At 34.6% G+C, this 20,113-nt stretch overlaps 1 protein-coding gene across 1 annotated transcript in view; it reads right to left on the reverse strand.

Moving 5' to 3' along the window:
• Positions 1-11,423: 11,423 nt before the first annotated feature.
• The window catches only part of LOC128234374 (amyloid-beta precursor-like protein), a 38,890-nt gene continuing 30,200 nt past the window's right edge, over positions 11,424-20,113 (reverse strand). The window contains exons 8-11 of the mRNA XM_052948581.1: positions 18,732-18,960; positions 16,502-16,618; positions 16,103-16,251; positions 11,424-14,411 (exon numbers count right to left, since the gene is read on the reverse strand). Coding sequence (XP_052804541.1) covers positions 14,151-14,411; positions 16,103-16,251; positions 16,502-16,618; positions 18,732-18,960 — 756 coding nt within the window. The 3' untranslated portion in view covers positions 11,424-14,150. The remainder of the gene's footprint in view (positions 14,412-16,102; positions 16,252-16,501; positions 16,619-18,731; positions 18,961-20,113) is intronic.

Consider the following 20,113-nt stretch of genomic DNA (forward strand, 5'->3'; position numbering starts at 1 on the left):
TTGTGTGACCTTAAAGTGTGTATTATAAATGTCATATTGTGCTGCCCCCATTGAAGTTGGAATGACTTATGTTATTTTGTCAAATTGTTTCACATAATCTTCAGATAAAAGATGAACTGTAACAATATAATATTTTATAATTTTTGCAAGTTCTCAGGATGTTAGGTTCTCATACAGATTGTGTACTGATCTTACAAAGTGTGTTTTTTATACCCCTAGATCTAGAGACATATTGTCTATTTGTTTGTTGGTTGGTTGGTTGCTTTGGGACCAACTTTAACATTGGCCATAACTTTTGAAATACAGGTAGAGACTTCATATTTGGCATGCATATGTATTTCATGAAGCCGCACATTTTGAATGCAGACAGGTCACGATCATTGTTCAAAGTCAGACATATATAGTCAGAATATATAGGTCAAGGTCACCATTTAAGGTTAAAGGTCATTTCTTTTGTGACAACAAACTGTGGTGGCATTGCTGTTTCACAAACACAGCTTTCTTGTTAATGTCATTATATTATGTTTATAAAACAGGGCCAAATGATGAAATGGTGAGGTCGTCCAGTGGTGATGAATGTGATGATGGTCAGCTAGGGTACCAGTCGTTGGTAGTTCTACAACCCCACCCCGACATACATCAAAGTGGTAAGAACTAGTAGAGTTATTAGGCCCCACTGATGGGGTGTGGGGACTAGAGATTTGCACTCTGTCCATCGGTCCTTACGCCTTTCCATGCTTCTGTCGGCCTGACATATTTTGTCCAGACAATATCTAAACCGCTTTGCTGTTAGCTGGTTACTTGGTTGTGTCAATACATCATGGGTAGGAAGTATGCCATTTCCTATTTGTGTTACTCTGTGACCTTAACCTTAACCTATGACTTCAGTTAAAGAAAAAAACTATTTTGGATCATTTCTCCTTTACCATCCTGAGAATACCAAAAGTAGAAAATAGAAAACGCAAGCCAAGTTAAATACACCCCATATCCACATCCAAAAAGCCAACCTGTGTAATGGGAAGCAAACAAAAGAAAACACTTAAATGGCCGAATGCAATGCAAAAGAAGGTAAAGCAACACATGCTTTATCTACACCGACATTACAACTATAAAAGTACAAGTATCAGCAATAAAAAGGTTTTAAAAAAGATGTGTGTTTGTGGGGAGGGTGGGGGTAATTAACGTTTTCAAGAAACCATTAAGTACCTGTTAATAAGCCAATAAATCAATCACTAAACCAACACTATATATGCATATTGGCAAAAGAGTGCCATACACATTGAGAAACCCGTTATTGAGAAGGGGGAGGGGGGGGGGGCTAAGGGATTGTATTTAGTAAGTGTTAACCTTTTGAATTCAAGGGAATTAAATTGAATTGGGAATTGAATATTTCTATGCCCCCAGCATCTATAGATGTGGGGCATTTTTTTTTTTGCCCTGTCTGTTTGTTGGTTTGTTTGTTTGTGTGTGTTCAACTTTAATATTGGCCATAACTTTTGAAATAATACAGATAGAGACTTCACATTTGGCATGCATATGTATTTCATAAAGCCACACGTTTTGAGGGCAAATATTACACGGTCAAGGTCATCGTTCAAAGTCAGCGGTCAAATATATAGTTCGAGGGTTTGGCGCAAGAATATTGTTACTCCTTCACAATTGTGAAGGAGTTACAATAGTCTTTCGCCAAACCCCGATTACCAATTTTACCATTGTCCATAACTTTTGAACCATTATATACGCATACTTGAAACTTGGCATGCATGTACGTCGTCTGAAACCAAACATTTGAGTGGTTGCATGTCAAGGTCAAGGTCACCATTCAAGGTCAAAGGTCAAATTAAAGTCAAAGGTAAATTTTTATGCCCCCACCTCTTTTTTGCCTTTGTCCGTCTGTCCGTCGGTCATTCCGTCCGTCCGAGCCAACAAATGTGGGTTTATGAGCTTAGGGGAGGAGCCTAAGACAAAAGAATACAATAGGTTCATTCCGTAAGCCCATAATATCTTTGTTTATTACGGGCTTTTCCTTTGATCTTTTAAAGAATAAAAAGCCCATAAACACACAAATTTTGGTATGTCCGTCCGTCATTCCGTCTGTCCGTCCCGAAAAGTTTGTGTCGTCCATAACTCTAAAAGCGTTTGATGTACAGACTTGAAACTTCATGGATGTATTACTCGGGGTGTGAACTAGCGCACCTGGGTATTTTCATCCGGCCAAAATTTATATTTACGGAGTTATGGGCCTTGATTTTGTGAAAAAGCGGCATTTTAAGTTTGTGTCATCCATAACTCTAAAAGCATTTGTAGTACAGACTTGAAACTTCATGGATGTATTATTCAGGGTATGAACTTGTGCACCTGTATTTTCATCCCTCCAAAATTTATATTTTCAGAGTTATGGGCCTTGATTTAGTGAAAAAACGGCATTTTTAGTTTGTGTCGTCCATAACTCTAAAAGCGTTTGATGTACAGACTTGAAACTTCATGGATGTATTACTCGGGATGTGAACTAGCGCACCTGGGTATTTTCATCCGGCCAAAATTTATATTTACGGAGTTATGGGCCTTGATTTTGTGAAAAAGCGGCATTTTAAGTTTGTGTCATCCATAACTCTAAAAGCATTTGTAGTACAGACTTGAAACTTCATGGATGTATTATTCAGGGTATGAACTTGTGCACCTGTATTTTCATCCCTCCAAAATTTATATTTTCAGAGTTATGGGCCTTGATTTAGTGAAAAAACGGCATTTTTAGTTTGTGTCGTCCAAAACTCTTAAAGCGTTTGTAGTAGTGACTTGAAACTGCATGGATGTATTATTCAGGGTGTAAATTTGTGCACCTGAATATTTTTAGTCAGCTAAATTTTATTTTTACGGAGTTATGGGCCTTGATTTAGTGAAAAATCTGCATTTTTGACAAAGCGCTAGTGGGGGCATCTGTGTCCTATGGACACATGTTCTAGTTTTTGTGACAATAACCTGTGGGGGCATTTCTGTTTCACAATTTCTTGTTTGTTCTGCTGTCAGACTGCATCACATAATTTGCAGATATTAAATGAACTTGTGCAAATAGTTGACAATATTTGTGCAAGTCCTCAAAATGTTAAGTCCTCAGATTGATTGTTTGTTATTGCAGTGTGTTCAGTGTGTGGCACAATGTATGTACGTCCCGAACAGTTTGTGTCTCGCGTAACTCAAAAAAAGCGTTTTTTTCTACAGATTTGAAACAGTATGGATATAATATTCAAGGTGTGAACTTGTACACCTGGGTATTTTCATCCGTCCGAAATTATTATTCACGGAGTTTTGGACCTCTATTTTGTGAAAATATGGCATTATTGTGAAAAAGCAGAAGTAGAAGTTTAGGGCATCTGTGTCATATGGACACATTTTCTAGGTTATCATGATTAAGCAATTTCTGTCATCAGGATAATTCCCCATATAAGAAAGTCCCCACAAATAGAAAAAAATTACCATGGTCCCTGAAAACGAAGGTCAAATATTTCTACTAATGTTGACAATGACCTTTCCTTGTTGGAGGACATAAACATTTGAGTCTCTTAAAATACGCTATATCTACGATATGTGTATGTTTTATGTTAAAATCAATAAAATCGAAGAATACCAAGCGAAACTGCTTGTAACTTAATGACTCCATGAGTGATTCACTCAACTTAAGTTTCACTGTTATAAAAAGACAAAATATAACTTTTCTGATTTTCTATCCCATGTAAAGAAACATCATGCCATTTACAGAAAAAAATGCTACCTTACAGATACATATATAGAAAAGAAGAGCCACTGAAATATCTTTAAGATATATGATTAAAAAATGCAATGAAAATAAATTGGTAAGAAAATATGGTTGGAATTAAACAATAGGTTTGCTGGCCCATGGCGGTTTAGAACTTCTGAGTAGTATGCATATGTGATATTTGTCAAAGAAGATTGTATGGCGGCCGCTGTCTCGGCTCTGTTTCTTTCTTTAAGAACACACATAAACATGTTCTTTGTTATAGTGTTTGAGAACTCAGATATTCAACTGAAGCATATTAAATGTTTTGTTTAAAGGCCTCTCAAAGTTGGCAAGCATTGTAATATTTAGCACTGTCCTCGTAATGCCGATAGGTTATGGGGGTCCTCATTGCCTTCGAAAACATTGACAAATAAATAAATGGCAATTTCATAGAAACCAAAAATAGAAACAATATATAATTTTCAACATTGGAAATTGCCGTTCATGAACAATATATACTGAAAAAGACGACGATGTAGCGTCCATATAAACAATGGGTCCTCCGAGCGTCGATATATGTCAAGGTCCTCAAAGCGCATGCAATACACGTATGCGTGTGTGCGTGTGTGTGTGCGCGTGCGTGTGTGTGCGTGTGTATGGGCGTGTGTATGATCGTTTGTGTGTGTGTGTGTGTGTGTGTGTGTGTGTGTGTGTGTGTGTGCGTGCGTGCGCATATATGCATGCGTGTGCACGCGTGCTTGAGTGTGGGATGGTGTGTGGGGTGCGTTTTTACGCGTGCATACGTGACTTTATTGTACGTTTTGTGTGTGTGTTTGTATGTAAGCTATAACAACCCTTAACAAAATGAGCTTATAGTAACTATTTAAAGATGCACACTTACTCTCCCATCAACTCAACTCAATATCTTAATTTTCCCCATGGCTGGACATATTCATAATATATCCAAACATTGATAGACATAGAACATAAATATTATTATATACAATAATAGTACAGTTTAAAATTATGGCATATTGTTGTCAAAATATTTATATAGGTAGGATATAGCTATATATAAGTATAAATAAAAAGCTTACATTCTACATGCAAATAAAATAAGTCTATTTGACTTCCATGATAGCAAGGTCGTATGTGATCTGACGCTTGGATAAGTAATTAATATTTTCCATAAATGCATAATTAAGTAAGAAGGTAAAGTTTTATTAGACAAAATTGATCTTGTTATACATGTTTATGCATGGATTTTGGATAAGCATGTCACTTTAAATATAGTTCATTAATAATCAGTGCTTTAATTATTCGATAATGTTAACTATTCGGAATTCAACAGAAGAAAACAATGTTGAATTATCAATTTAACTAAAATTAACAACAACTGTTATATGTTATTGATCAGTGGATTATTCAAAACTAAGCTCTTATTAGCGTAAATAATAGTTCGATGTACGTCATGCTAAACGTTTTATAACAATACGTAATGAAAAAGAACAGGTATAGGGGTTAGATTATTTGATACTGCTCAAAAACGAACTCGGTGAGGTACCCTTTTTTATATTAGGCGATTTGTAATAAAACATTGAATACATGTATTTAAAAAAATCAAAAATTAAACGAGCAGTTTTTTCAAGAATTAAAGAAAGGCGCACTTTTTTCAGCAAAACACGACGCCGTTTTTCCCGCGAAAAATGACGTTAAAGAAGAATTTTAAATAAATAACTTAAAACAAGAGAACGAAAAATATATGTGCGTGAACGTTTTCACAAGACGCACTTTAGGTTTAAATTTCTAAGCGGTAAACGAATAATTGGTGAAACTATCGGTTATTGTAGCTGGAACGCAAAAATATGAGAGACGTCTCGAATTTGCCGTCAGTGGTATATTTTGAGGAGTCATAGTTTCAAAACTGTTCCGCATATTGAAAATGTAAAAACAGTCCCTAATTGGGCATATGCTCTTCTATTCGTATACCAATTTTCAGACAGTAACTCGAAAAAAATTCATAGTCGCGTTCCACCTTAAGTGAGCGAAAAAACAAAACAAAAACAATTTGGTCTGTTTTTATAAACCGGAAGCAAACGAAGAGCGATATATTTATGTTCTTATAATCAATAGAAAGAAAATTTGACATAAATGATCTTTAACCCAATGGATTTCAATCTTGAACCGAATCGCTATTGATGATTTTTCTTATACATATTATCTAATCATCCGTATTTAGTAAGCCCAATACATGAATAAAACACATTTCTAAGATAATTATAACATATTTAGTATGATGATTATTCATATTTAAAAGATCTCTGCTTTTCGGAAAAGGTTTTAAACACCGTCTCAACCTGAATCACTTTAACATTATTTGCATCGATCTGTATTTAGACATTAAGTAAGACTGATTTCGGATATTTAAAAAACATGTTTTTCATAGGCTACGCCCCTAACCATGTGCTCACCGAAATGAAAAAGATAAAGATACAGTTACGTATATATGCTCAAAATACTATTCAGGTCAGGGAGTTAATTTATTCACCCCAGATTATGCTGTATATGTAGACATAAATAAAGTTTAGTTTAATCATATTTTATTGCATATAAACAAGTTTACATAGCACATTTAAATGCAAATATATCAGCACATATGTATAAATATACAAAAGGGTTGGGTCACAAGTTATTACAACGTTAGAAATCGGCCCTCCCCGTTTTATCAGACTTATATCAACAAAAAGAAATGGCATAACAGTTTAAAATTGTCACTGTGATACAAACTGCTATGTTTAGAAAATTCTGGTGTATACAAATTATATTTAAATGAGCTTAGTTCAACTATGATACGATGTTAATGTTAAAAGGCTATTAACCAAGGTTAATCTTACCTATTTTTGGTATATTGGGGCCAGTGTTGCATTCTGTAGTCCAAGGGCGTAGCTAGGGCCTAAAAACTTTTAGGTCTGATGATATTATGTGAGTTCGGGGACTTTTTATATGTACATTACACAAACTCAATAATACTTGCAACGATTACAATAAAACCAAGTCATACACGCTGCATGTATGTTAAATGAACAACAGACTTACTTTCTTTAAAAAAAAAAAAAAAAAAAAAAAAAAAAAAAATGAGTTGTTAAAAGTGTTTGAGTAGCTATTAGCTTTTGTTGCAAATTTGGGTTATTCAACTTTTTAATTATAATAAATGCGTTCTTAGTGTTCAGCGGGAAATGCCCCGCGGATGCCTTTATCTTAGCCAGTGCGCATGTGCGAGTCCCTGAATAACTAACTTATTAAAATCAGTGACTTAACGGAAATTTGGCGAATGTGATCGATACTTTGTGGAAATTAAGCGACTGTTATCGATACTAAATAGAAATTTGGTGGTACATATTTTCAACACAAATAACAAAGATTTTGACCGGAAAACAGTCAAGTTGTCTATTATCTGGTTGTCTTACGAATTTCTAAATATGTGTAAGCTTGGATATAAATACATTCATGTTTAAATTTGACTATTAAAGATACCAATCTGCTTCGATGAAATCAATGCAGTGTTGTTGTTGTTATTTTTTAAATGAAAGAAGTATTCAAAATATTCAACAAAAAGTAACTACAAAGTCTTGTTTTCCTCTCTCCATACAACAATAACAAAGGGAGAGAAAAGTGACAATGACCACTATGACAATGCGTGTGCTTATTGCTAAATATTAGATTATGTGTTTCATGTGTGCGTCTATGAAACTTACTATATGCATATTAAATCGAAGTATGCTGTCACACGTGATGTAAATTTCTGTCGGTTGGTTCACCGTTGGCACATAAGATAATTCTAATTTATCATAGGCTTTCCAGTGGTTAGTGAAATAAAATATCAATTTGATATTTTCACTGTTTTGAAATTATTTCCGAAATGACGTTAAGTTCGCATTCAATTTGGCGCGCCTTAAAAGGCTCACATAAACTCTCTTTTTATATATTTTAAGGCATATAATAAAAAAATGTTCAATTTAGTGTAAGTCTGCAAATCAGTGTTTCACCTCGTGAACACCAAAAATAAAAAGATCACTCGTGACTACGATAGTCGTGAAATATAGCCTTTGGTGCTCACTCGGTGAAATATAATACTCTTTAAATGATATGTCTCAAAATAATTCGAGAAAATACTGGACCAGATGAAATAAGCCACTTCCTATTAAGAAATACTTCCGAGTTCAATCTGCAAACCATTATGTCACTTTTTAATAGATCACTGTCAAATAGTCAAATCCCAAGCAAATGGAAATTAGCAAATATTATTCCACTTTATAAAAAAGGAAACAAATCAAAGGCATCTAACTACAGACCAATATCATTAATAAGCTGTTTGGGAAAGGTTTTGGAAAGGATAGTATTTAAGTACATTTATAACCATTTAGTAAGAAACGAACTTATATTTAAAAATCAATCGGGATTTCTTCCAGGGCATTCTACCGTGTTTCAACTTATAGATATATATCATCGAATTTGTAATGCAGCTGACAATAAGGACACAACATGTATAATATTCTGTGATATTTCTAAAGCATTTGATAGAGTTTGGCACGCTGGACTAGTATTCAAATTGCGACAGTGTGGTATAACAGAAACACTTTTAATGTGGTTAGAAAATTATCTAAGTCATAGAAAACAACAAGTTAGAGTTGGAAATACCGCTTCGTCATTATTGCGAACAAATGCAGGTGTACCTCAAGGGTCAGTACTGGGTCCCTTATTATTTTTGATATATGTAAATGATATTGCTGAAAATATTGGAAGCTTAACACGTCTATTTGCGGACGACAGTTCACGATCAGTTACGTCTACTGATTTAAATGCAATTGAACGTGTCCTAAACAATGATATGGAAGTTATAACAAATTGGTCTAAACAATTGCTTGTAAATTTTAATGCAAGTAAAACTGGAGGAATGATATTTTCCAACCGTTTTCCAAGATTACCAAATATACAATTCAACAACGTCGAAATAAATTTTGTTAAGCACCACAAGCACTTAGGTCTTACACTCAGCGATGATTGCAAATGGCATGAACACATCATTCAAATTACAAAATCAGCATCAAAGGTATTGAACTCAATGAGGATGTATATATATATATCATATATGCGACCTCTTCTACCGCTGTGGTATGGGATGGATGCACAGTGTATGAAAAGGAAAACTTAGAAAAACTTCAATATGAAGCCGCGCGTATAGTCACAGGCTTAACACGATCTGTATCCATTGATAATCTAATGAAAGAAATAGGTTGGGTTTCGCTTGCAGACAGACGAAAAATTCCAAAGTGAACTCTCGTGTATCAAGCTAAAAGTGGTACACTACCAGTTTATTTGCAAGAAATTACAGCATCTCCTTCAATTTCGGCATTTAAAGCAAATTTAAGGGAAAAATTCAAAGGTCCTGTGGTTCCCAAGTACTTTCTGTTAGAAGAACGTGTATACTCTGTAATGCATGCTCGTATTAGGAACCATTGTAGTAATCTTAACTTTGACCTCTATAATAACCATTTGCTTAATAGCACTAGGTGCCAGTGTGGTTACCCAGTTGAAGATGCAGAGCATTATTTCTTTAGGTGTAATCTTTATACTCAGTAACGTATATCCATGTTTCATGGAACACGTGCGTTTCACCCACTTAGCATTACGTCGTTAATATTTGGAAAACCCTTACTCTCCGACGATGAAACTATTGTATTATTCCATTATGTACACTTATTTATAAAACACTCTAAACGGCTAACGGATTAGCCCCTTCTTTAAATATAACTGAACCAGGTTGTTTTATTGAACAGTTTACCACATATCACCTGTGTAGCAATGAGTCAGAATGCTTCTTCTTTTCTTCCTGTCTTTTACTAACATTTCTTTCACTTATCCATTTCCTTACCCTTTTCTTATCTTATTTATATTTATCGCCAAATACTTATCAAGTTTATGTGCTTATGGGGAAGACGTTACTAATGTTGTTAGAACCTGTGTCCAACCCATTTGCGTTTTGTATACTCTATATTATTGTTGTAAATACCGATTATGTTGAAAGAAAAAAGGCAATAAAATATGTTTAAATCAAATCAAATATATTACGATCTTATACTGAAACAAACAACTATCCTCTATATCATACATTATTTATTAATTATAAAATAATCCCTATTGGGTGTGTGACCTCGACCACACCATCGTTTTGGGGGACACCGGTCTCATGTCCTTAACAGTGGTTTAGAGGTTACAGTCCACCATTTTTTATATTTAGGAAACATGCTGTTCAAGAACGTGGCCGTCGGGAAGGTCATTCCTGATATTGGACCATGTTTCAAGGCTTACGTTGTTTTGTTGGGGCCAGTGCCGTCTAGCGAGCTGGTGCTAGCTCGAAACATGCACGCACGCACGCACGCACACATGCAAGTGATTTAACGTCACATTGAGTAAAAAATGCCACTAACTGGCATTTAGATTTTAAACATTCATTATCTAAGGACTTTAGGTTAATAAAAGTAAAATTGTATACGCTTTGTTGATTTGATCTCGCAACGGCATGATATAAAACACGTACATTATGGGGGTTTTGACTATTAACAGATACCATACTTGTTTTTGATGAAATAAATGCATGGGTGCTTATTCTACAACTTTTTTGCAACTAAATTATTTTTCAAAGAATTCAACTGAAAGTAACAAGAAAGCGATGCTTTCGATTGAAAACTGATGACTCACATACACAAATAACAAGGGGAGATAAATGTGGATTAACTGCCCCAGAGTTATAATTCTAACGTTGTGCACAACTTAACATTACATCCAATAATGCTCAAAGTCTAATTTCAATCCATTCAGTAGTTTCTTGATAAAGCTTATCAACAAACAAGGGGAGATAACTTTGTATGAATGTGCCAGCGAGTTAACTTTCCTGTGATGTGTACAACTGCACATAACCATCTATCAATGATTATAGTTTCATTTAATTCCTACCAGTAGTTTCCAAGTTATGCTTCATACAAACTATATTTTTAAGAAAACTCCAAGTGAAAGGGAGAGAACTCTGCAACAATGCGACAAAAGTTGACTGTCATCTAAAAGTCGTCGAAGTTTCAACTGATTTCTTTGAATAGTTTCCGAGAAATGGCCTAGAATAAGTTAATTCTAAAAAACATGAACAACGGGAGATAACTTTGCAACAAATGCCCAGGTTATATTTCCTGCAATGTGCGCAACTGCATATCTCTGAGTGTGTACATATCTTTATATATTTAAAGGGAGATAACCGAAGAAAAGAATTCCTATAATAATCGCCCTGTCCTTTGTGTCCATCGGATTTTTTCTTATTTACTTAATTACTTAAAAACCATTGGAGATATCAATTTCAAACTTTATACAATTACTCACAGTGGCAAAAAAGTCAATTTATAGATCTCCAATTTTAATATTGTTAGAGTTATGTACCTTTGTTACCTTATTTGTTCATATTTTTCATGTTTTTTTTTATTACTAACTACTTTCATTGAAGATATCAACTTCAAACCTCTTAAATATTGTAAGAGTTATGGCACTAAGTATATATATTTAATTCACGAACCATCAATACTTGTTGTTATACATGTAAAGTATGGACTCACATGGGGTGGAGAAAACAAACCAGAGCATGTGAAGTGTACAGTTTATTGATCTAAAAAAGACATACATGGACATTTGATGGTTCTGACAAAGAAGTGAGGGCTTTTTAGACCCTATACAGAAGTGAGGGCTGTAGACCCTTAACATAAGTACTTGTACAGAAGTGAGGGATCCAAGCCCTTGATGTAGATACAATTGTACAATAAAATGATCACAACACTAAATGTTTAATGTCAAACAACAAGTTAATTCTACCATAAAGAAACACTATTCTAGAGATATTTAACAACCATACTGATAAATTTACTAGAACTGGCCCTATGAATTTCACAAATTAAAATTTGAGACTGGCCCCAGTTTCATAAAAAATGAAAAATTATTTTTACTAAGAACAAAATATTCCTTATGAAACCAGTTTGTTTGTGTATTAAACGCAATATCACCTTTCCATTTATCCAAAAATCCTGTATGCTATTAAATATGTATCACACATTTTGAGTACAACCAATCTTTTTTAAATTATAACTTGGTAACATTTCTTGGTCTGGTACAAAAAAAAATAAAATAATTGGCCATATAACGTACAAGAAAAAACAATTTTAACAGAATTCAGACATATACTTTTTAAAACCATGTAAGATTGTCAAGCAGTAAAATGACTCCAGTTGTTATAAAAATAAATACATCTAAAAAGAGTTTTCAAAAAACTGGGGCCAGAGTACACTAGTAAAATAAAGAACCTTTATTTTGTTACTTCATGCCTGAAACAACAGTCATAAAAGCAGATGTGATATTTTAAATAGTAAAAAGTGTCCGTATAAAATGAGCATTATCGAAGTACAAGTACCAAATTTTTTGGAATGTTTAAGAGCACTGGTACAACCATGCACATTTCAAACTTTTCTTCAACTGCCAATTGCTACTTTGATTTAAACTTTATAAAATAAATCAATAGCATTTGTGTGGCTAAACGGCTTTATATCCTTATTTCTTTGACTTAACAAAACAAACCTAATGATTGGATTTCCTTGTTAGCAAGCAATTAAATTAATGCAGTCAGCATATTTGCAGTCTTTTCACTAACGAAATGTGAATGCGGGCTTAAAAAGCTGACCCAATTCTTTATCGTAGAGTTAACCTGTTTCCTGTACACTTCAAGATTTTATTGGAAAAGCATGGCTGATGTATGTATGTCATTGTATTTGCTTTGTTCAGGAGAAATATTAATAGAATCAGTTTCATTATAATATTTCTTAATTTTTTCTTTATTTTTTTTGATATTTTGATTCAAATATTTTTTTAGTGTTTCTTTATTTTAAGGGATAATTAAATATTTTTGATAACAAATAAATATGACCAACATACAATTTAACATATAAAAATGATAGCAGGTCAGTTAATTTCAAATACAATAAAAAGTGAAGCAAAAATATCACATCAGTATTTATTTATTCCTTTGAAATAATATTTTAACCAGCTGTATAATATTCAGGGTTTAGAATAAAATCAAATCATAAAAAAAGATTTCATAAAAGAGATTATTAATTTGTAGGTAAAATCACCAGATTAAAAATTGGTCAAGGAGAAACGACCTGCTAGTTAAAATATATACATGTATCACTAAAAACAATGGTGATAAAATTGTAATGTATATGAAAATGTACATAAATGGAAGAAAATTAATTAAAACTGAAAACAAGAGATTTTAAAATGTATACATTAAACCTTACAAGACAATAATTGGACCTTTTTTCTTAACTTGGAACAATATCGCCACATCCTAAGAAACGCTGTCTGGGTTAATAGCTACGGTAACTAGAGCATGGCACAGGAAGCTATAACATTGATAGCCGGAAGAGTTAAGCAAATCTAAGCAGCTTTGTTCCCTAGTAACGATAACAATCACGATCACTTCTACTTGAAATAAAAAATGAAATATAAAATTTTCTTCCATTAAACTTGATTCTAAACTGGCCTTTAAAACATAAAATATCTTTGCTTATTAAGCAAAACAAGCAGAGTATGAATCGTTTAAAAGAATAAAGCATTATACAATTGTAGATGAAGGTATAGAGCTATAAAGCGTACAAACAATCAATAAAATAGTGAGAGAATACAGTCGGCAGAAAATATCATAAAAATTTGATCGCAAGTTGTCGAATAAGCAGAATAGTTGCAAATATCTACAGACAGAAAGAATGGCAGCACGTAGTATGGATCGATGCATCTACAAGTTAGATATTGACGCTAGATTTTTCGTAAGATTGGGGTTACAACACATATTAGATACACAATCAACATATAACACAGTGTATAATGTACAAGTTCACAAGGCGTTTTACGATTCTACATGACAAAAACGTTTTGTGTGTCCACTTCTATTGTGAGATTTTGTCGTCTCTATAATATATTATGGTGATGTAATATTACACACACTGGGTGACGATTTCACGATGATATGCGGAAAAAAACAAAATTGATCAGTATGGCTTTCATGGGCTGCCTGCCATTTCAAGCGATTATTTTACAACACCCGTGCATCAGAACTTGTTTTTAAGTTTAAACATCAGAAAACAGTAGCATAGTTTCACTTAACCACTTTCAACAAAATTGAAACACCGATAATAATAAATCATACTAAATTGGTCAAAAGTAAGGGTTTTTATTCTCACATCCGCCTCAAAAACTTTCAAAGTTATTTCCAACATTTCAAAGAAAGCAAATAACATAATTTCTCATAAAACAGTCTTATAATGTTCTAATTCCCACTGCCCACTTCAAAATATCTGTAAGTTGGATTCTCATAGCCGTTCATCTGCATATTCGCGACATGTCGCTCCTCTGGTGACGCTGCGGGATCAACCTCGACAAATCCGTGGGTGATTGGCTGGCGTGCGCTGCGTTTTTTCAGCATCACAACCGCAACAACAATGATGATGAAAACAGAAACACTGCCAACTGCGAGACCGACAACGCTGCTGGCACTGGCACTTGAGCTCCCCTTTTCACTGAATGATGCCTGCAAAGAATCGGAAATAATTATTATTAAAGTAAGAGAAATTTTATTTCCAACAGGGTCATATAAAAAACGACATTTGCATCATAATCGTAATATAAAAAATACTCAGATTTACTAAGAAAGTACTTTCAGTTCGGATTACCCAACCCTACCTACGAAATAGGTGCTGACCCTACTGTTTTTAGTCATTTGGTAATTTTCTTTCTTTTAAATAAATAAATTTTGTTCATGTGTTTAAAAGGCTTTAAACTGAAGATTACTTAAACGCCAATCCCCAATGATGATAATATTGTTCTTACATAAAGCCATAAAAAAAATCCTACCTACCTATTTTTGGACAAGAATTAACCCAAAACACACTTTTTTTGGCGTGCCCCCATATCTTTCCTCAACTATTGTACAAGTGATGGACCGGCAATACTGATACTAGGGTAATTTGTCCTTTTCAGAATTACAGAATAACCCAGAATCTACTAAATTTATTTATTTATTGATAATGCAAATGGCCAAGAACAACTTACGTACATTAGAGTAGATATTTAAATGAAACTTGATACACATTTTGCCAGAGAAAATGACCTTGTATCTGCATTGCCAGTCCATCAACGTTTTTGGCCAATGTTAATTTTTGCAACATAAAGTCATCGCTATTGAAGCTAATGCTACGACAATATCTAAAAACAGATGAGCTTAAAAGGAATTTTGTTCGATGTGAAGTAAAACGACACTTTCACATGTGAGTCACTTTAGGATATCAATGTGATCTGCCCCCACATTACAATTGTTAGAACTATTATTGAACTTGTTGGAACAGAAACATATTCACAAAAAAATCCCATAAATTCTATAGAAATCAATGCAAAGGCAGCCTTGATGTGGCAGACAGACATCTTTATCAGCTTTTACATTGCTTTTAATCATTTCTACCTTCACAGTAGCAGCGAATAGAATGTGATTGATTTCAGTAGACTAAAACATATTTTAACAATGAGTCACTCTTTGATCATAAATGTGCAAGTCACGAGACAAAACTGCATAGTTTCCGACTTGTTTGTAATGCACTCAATTGCAATGCATTCATGTTCAAGTACACCAACATTTTATTGCAACAATACAAAAACAGTACAGTTTTAGATTATTCAGCTTTATGCCCCATACCCACACACAATCTTTTCTAGTCAAGGTCACCATGACCTGCGATCTGTTAAACCAAAGTTTGATATAATGAACTTAAAGTCTGATCTATTGAACCCATAATCTGATCTGTTGAACCCAAAGTTATCTATTGAACCAAAAATCTGATCTGTTGAACCCAAAGTCTGACCTATTGAGCCCAAAGTCCGATCTATTGAACCCAAATCAACAATTCAGAGGTAAAAGCCAGTTCCCATAACTTTTCTAGTAAAGGTCATCGTGACCTGTGATCTATTGAACCCAAAGTCAATCAGGTATTTGCTCTGGCCCTTACCAATGTGGGTAACAAGTTTGAAAACTCTACAGCAAGTTGTTCAAAGTTATTGAAGGGAAATATCAGAGTGACACCGAGGACGAGGAGGACAGACAATGCAATACGTATGTGTTTGCCATGTAACACAGTCAACACTTAAAGAATGTTCATGATCTATTAAGTGCACTGTTGTGTGTCAAAGAATGAACAGATCAGTTTAGTATCCACTGTTGTAACACCATACCTGTGCTCCCTGTACACTGGCCCCGTTGCTCTGTGCGTGAGCAACGGCTGGTTCCTGGTTGGTTTCCTGCATGGTTAGACCCTCATCGTCAATCTTGATGTTCGTGTATTCGTGCTCCTCGCTGCTTACATCACCACTGTCCAAGATTCCTGGGGACAAATAGAAAAATTTAGTGTTAGTAACCTTGATCTGGCAGGAAATATTCCTGTATTAGTGTAAGTTAACCTTGAATATTTTATGTTGAAAAAATCTGGACACCAAAAAACACGCTGACGACACCTACACCATAATAATACCTCATTGTTTTCTTTGCAAAACTTGATTGTAAATTTGGCAATTTTAAACCAATTTACAAAAAATAAAGGGTCTTTTTTAAAGCGGTTCTCTTCTCGCACTTACTGTCAATGATGGGCAGGTGTTCAGAGGTGGTCTCCCCCTCGCTGTCAAGTTTCGGCGTCATTACAACGTCATCAATGGTGAGGTCCAGGCTGCGGAACTTGTTGTGACGGAATTGTTCTGCAATATGTATAATAACCCGGTAACATATATCATTGTATATACCAACACATCTGAAAACAGGAGCTCCACTGTGGATTAATCCATAGCAGGGGGATTTTATTGTCTTAGCTAGAGTTATGGGCATTAATTTAAGGAAAAAATTGCGGGATTGATGTCAGTGGCTATGAATGCAGAGGGGCTGGTTCAAGTGAGTGCAGTCTGAAGAAACTAAACTAACCCTTTCTAACATGATGTAAGTTGTTAGTGGCCTGCTGACACAATAAAAAAAATAACAAGATAAACAATCTTTAATGTACATGTATATTTTTATGCGATGAGTCCCGATATGAACATATCTGAAGAAATTGGGTTCATCTGAACATATTCGCAATTGCCGAAAGGCAGTCCATTGAAGGAATGAGAGTATGTAAATATTTTATCTTGAGATGTTTTTGGGTACTGGTTAAGGTTAATGTTATTGCACGCCGCCCCAAGAGTAACGTTACTACAGCTATGAGAATAACTGAACCGTTCTCTTGAAAAAAGCAGACAAGTTAAAAAATTACAGACTATTGATTGATTCCGTGCGAGACCATCTAATCACCTAGACAGAAAAAGTAGGACAATCGCAATACATTATGTGCACAGCAGGTAAAAAAGTCAGAGAGAGGCCAATCATGACAGATTTACCACAACAGGTCAAAAGATACAAGTATAAAAGATCTCATTCTTATCAGAATTAAATAATTACTGATAGAAGAAAAATAATTTAATGTCATTATTTACAGAGTTATCCAAGGAGGCGACTTGGGTGAAACGATCGCCTTAAATTGCCAGACTGTGGCCATTTGTAACATCAAAGAATTTTTGCAAATTGTAAATCGGTCAATCAGTGAGTACTAGGTCACTGTTCCAGCAGTCAAAACATCGCACCATTTATTACCAGTATTCAACTAATCCGAAAATTAGGTCATCTATCAGCCAATTATCGTAACATCGCCAGTAGGCGGAGATATTGATCGTCAACCAATGAGAATGTACATTAAAAAATTGTCCTTACAAAGCAAACATAATGATTGCTAAAAACCGAATGCATTAACTACAGGCACTCGTTGATACAGCAATCATCATACCCCATTCTTGGAATAATCCCTACATTTTGACAAAGGAATATTTTACAGGTTCCATTTTAACCTACTTACCTTTACCGCAACATTGGTACCTTAATTTTCAGCTAATTTTATTTATTTAATTTTCAATTAAGAGATTATAGCTACATATCAAAATGTTACAAATGCAGCAAAATTGCTAATTGTAAAGCATTCCCAGTTACTATCAAGTTAACTTAAATCAAGTAAAGCCGTTTTTGTTTTTTTTGAAGATGACCCAAGTTGGTTGATTTTTTTGTTCGGATGGTGTGATAATTTACCAATGAGACCTAGGGACAATGTGCTATGTATTGTTATTGCCTACCACGGGTCCCGATGTCTTACTCATTCTTATGTCCCTTGTTAAGCTCAGTATTAAATTTTTGTTTTGTAATATTTGGGGCAGATTCTTCAGATCTTTGTTAAAGTTAACAACATGGTAAACAAAATTGTTGTTAACTTTGAAACGTTAACTATTTGATGATGTGCCAGATATTTAAAAAAAAACAACAAGCAAGTAAAGCTGAAACAGTTTTCTCAAATCTTGTAAGGAACACTGCAGATCAAAAAAGTATGCATTCAACTTTCAGTGCGGTATCGATTTTAGAGTTAATGACAATGACGCTAACCACATTATTACTTTTAACAGAGTTCTGAACAATCTGCTTGATGTGTCATGAGATCCTTTTATGGAGATTTTAGACTCTGCAAGATTTTTTCTTTTAAGATAATCAGGATAAAACTAGTTTCGTTTGTAAGATTAAGTTTCGGCAAGTATTAAAGGTAACTGAATTAAGATACGGAAACCTGTTAAGCGTAGGAGTTTTTTTATTTAGAAAGCAAAGTCAGGGTTAAAACAAATTGGGCCAATTCCAGTATATGATCAGAAACTATGCAAATTAACTTTTTACGCATGGCCGATCGGCAAAGGTTTGACATGTTTCTTCACAAGAAATTAAATCAAAAAAAAAAATGCCACCCACCGATTTCAGGTTTGATCTTATCTCTGAGTTCGGTATTTCGGTCCAACATGGTGACAGCATCTGTGATCCTATCGTCAATCAGTTTCAGGTGTCGGACGAGAGAGTCATGCACACGGGCGGCCTCCTCCTGATCTGTGTCACGGAGATGCTCGAATCTGTTCACTGTGTGCAGGCGATCCTTCTCTTCGGTACGGATGTACTGCTTCAGGTAGCTTAGGACCTTGGCGGACTAAAAAAGAAGGAAATCGGTTAATTGTATTTTAGGTAAAAAGTACCTGGTCCAATTTTTATCTGATTATTAAGAAATTTGAGTTCTTAATACATGAAGTGTGCTAAAGAACAGACAAGATAAAACTACAATACAAACAATGTATCTCTATGAAATATCAGGGTAGGTAGGGTTTCAGCCAGGTTTTAAAAAGGACAGGGTGCTGCAGAAAAGGCACAGGGTGGTGAGGGACACAACCGCACGTTGTCTCGGGCAGTGAATAATTAAAACATATGAATTTCTAAGAAAATGTTCAAAATTGTGCTTCTTTGAAGTAACTCTAGAACCCTATTGAAAGTGTTTTAAAAGCCATTTATATACATAAATATTCATAATTCCACCAGATGTTGGCGTTAAGAATGCTTGAAAATGTATTTTTATTTGAAGTTTTTCTCCCCCCCAAAATTCTTTGGGATGGGACATCCCTCCAACGGATTACTCCCCCCCCCATAAAACCGATGAGAGACCTTCACATACACAAATATATAGTTTGCTTATGTGTACATGCATACAATTCAAAATGCTACATGTATGCCCCCGTATACTGATAAAATGTACACCACAACTCCCCCCCCCCTCCCAAATCTGATGCCTTATTATTAAAAAGGCTTACAAAGAACTAAACTTCTAAGTATTGGGAGTACCACAATTATTATGAGAATCGATCGACTCAGGACATGTTTTACGGTGCTATACTTCTTCTACATAAATTTCATTTTAGCAGATGAGTGTTCTTTATGCCCACTTCAGCATTATGCATCTGAAATATTCTGTTAGGCAAACTTCGGCTTTATGACGTCAATTTCTAGAAATTGCTTCCTGAATTTGTGCATATTCAACAGTCTGCCAGATATTGACAAAAAACACTGCAAACTCAGCACAAAATATACAAATTACGATAACGAAATGCTTCCTGTATATGTACGGACAAGAAAATCAATGATAAAGACTTCTGTAACATAACCATGCGAACTACCATCGCCCAATGTTACATGTAACCACTAATGAGAAAATCACATACAAGTTAGAGTTACTACATCTTTGACATACAGACAGGCAATCTAAGCCCTTGTAATCACCTTCTGCTGATCAGAACATAAATACAGTAGACTAC

Source organism: Mya arenaria, chromosome 5 (assembly GCF_026914265.1).
Source record: "Mya arenaria isolate MELC-2E11 chromosome 5, ASM2691426v1".
Lineage (NCBI taxonomy): Eukaryota > Metazoa > Mollusca > Bivalvia > Myida > Myidae > Mya > Mya arenaria.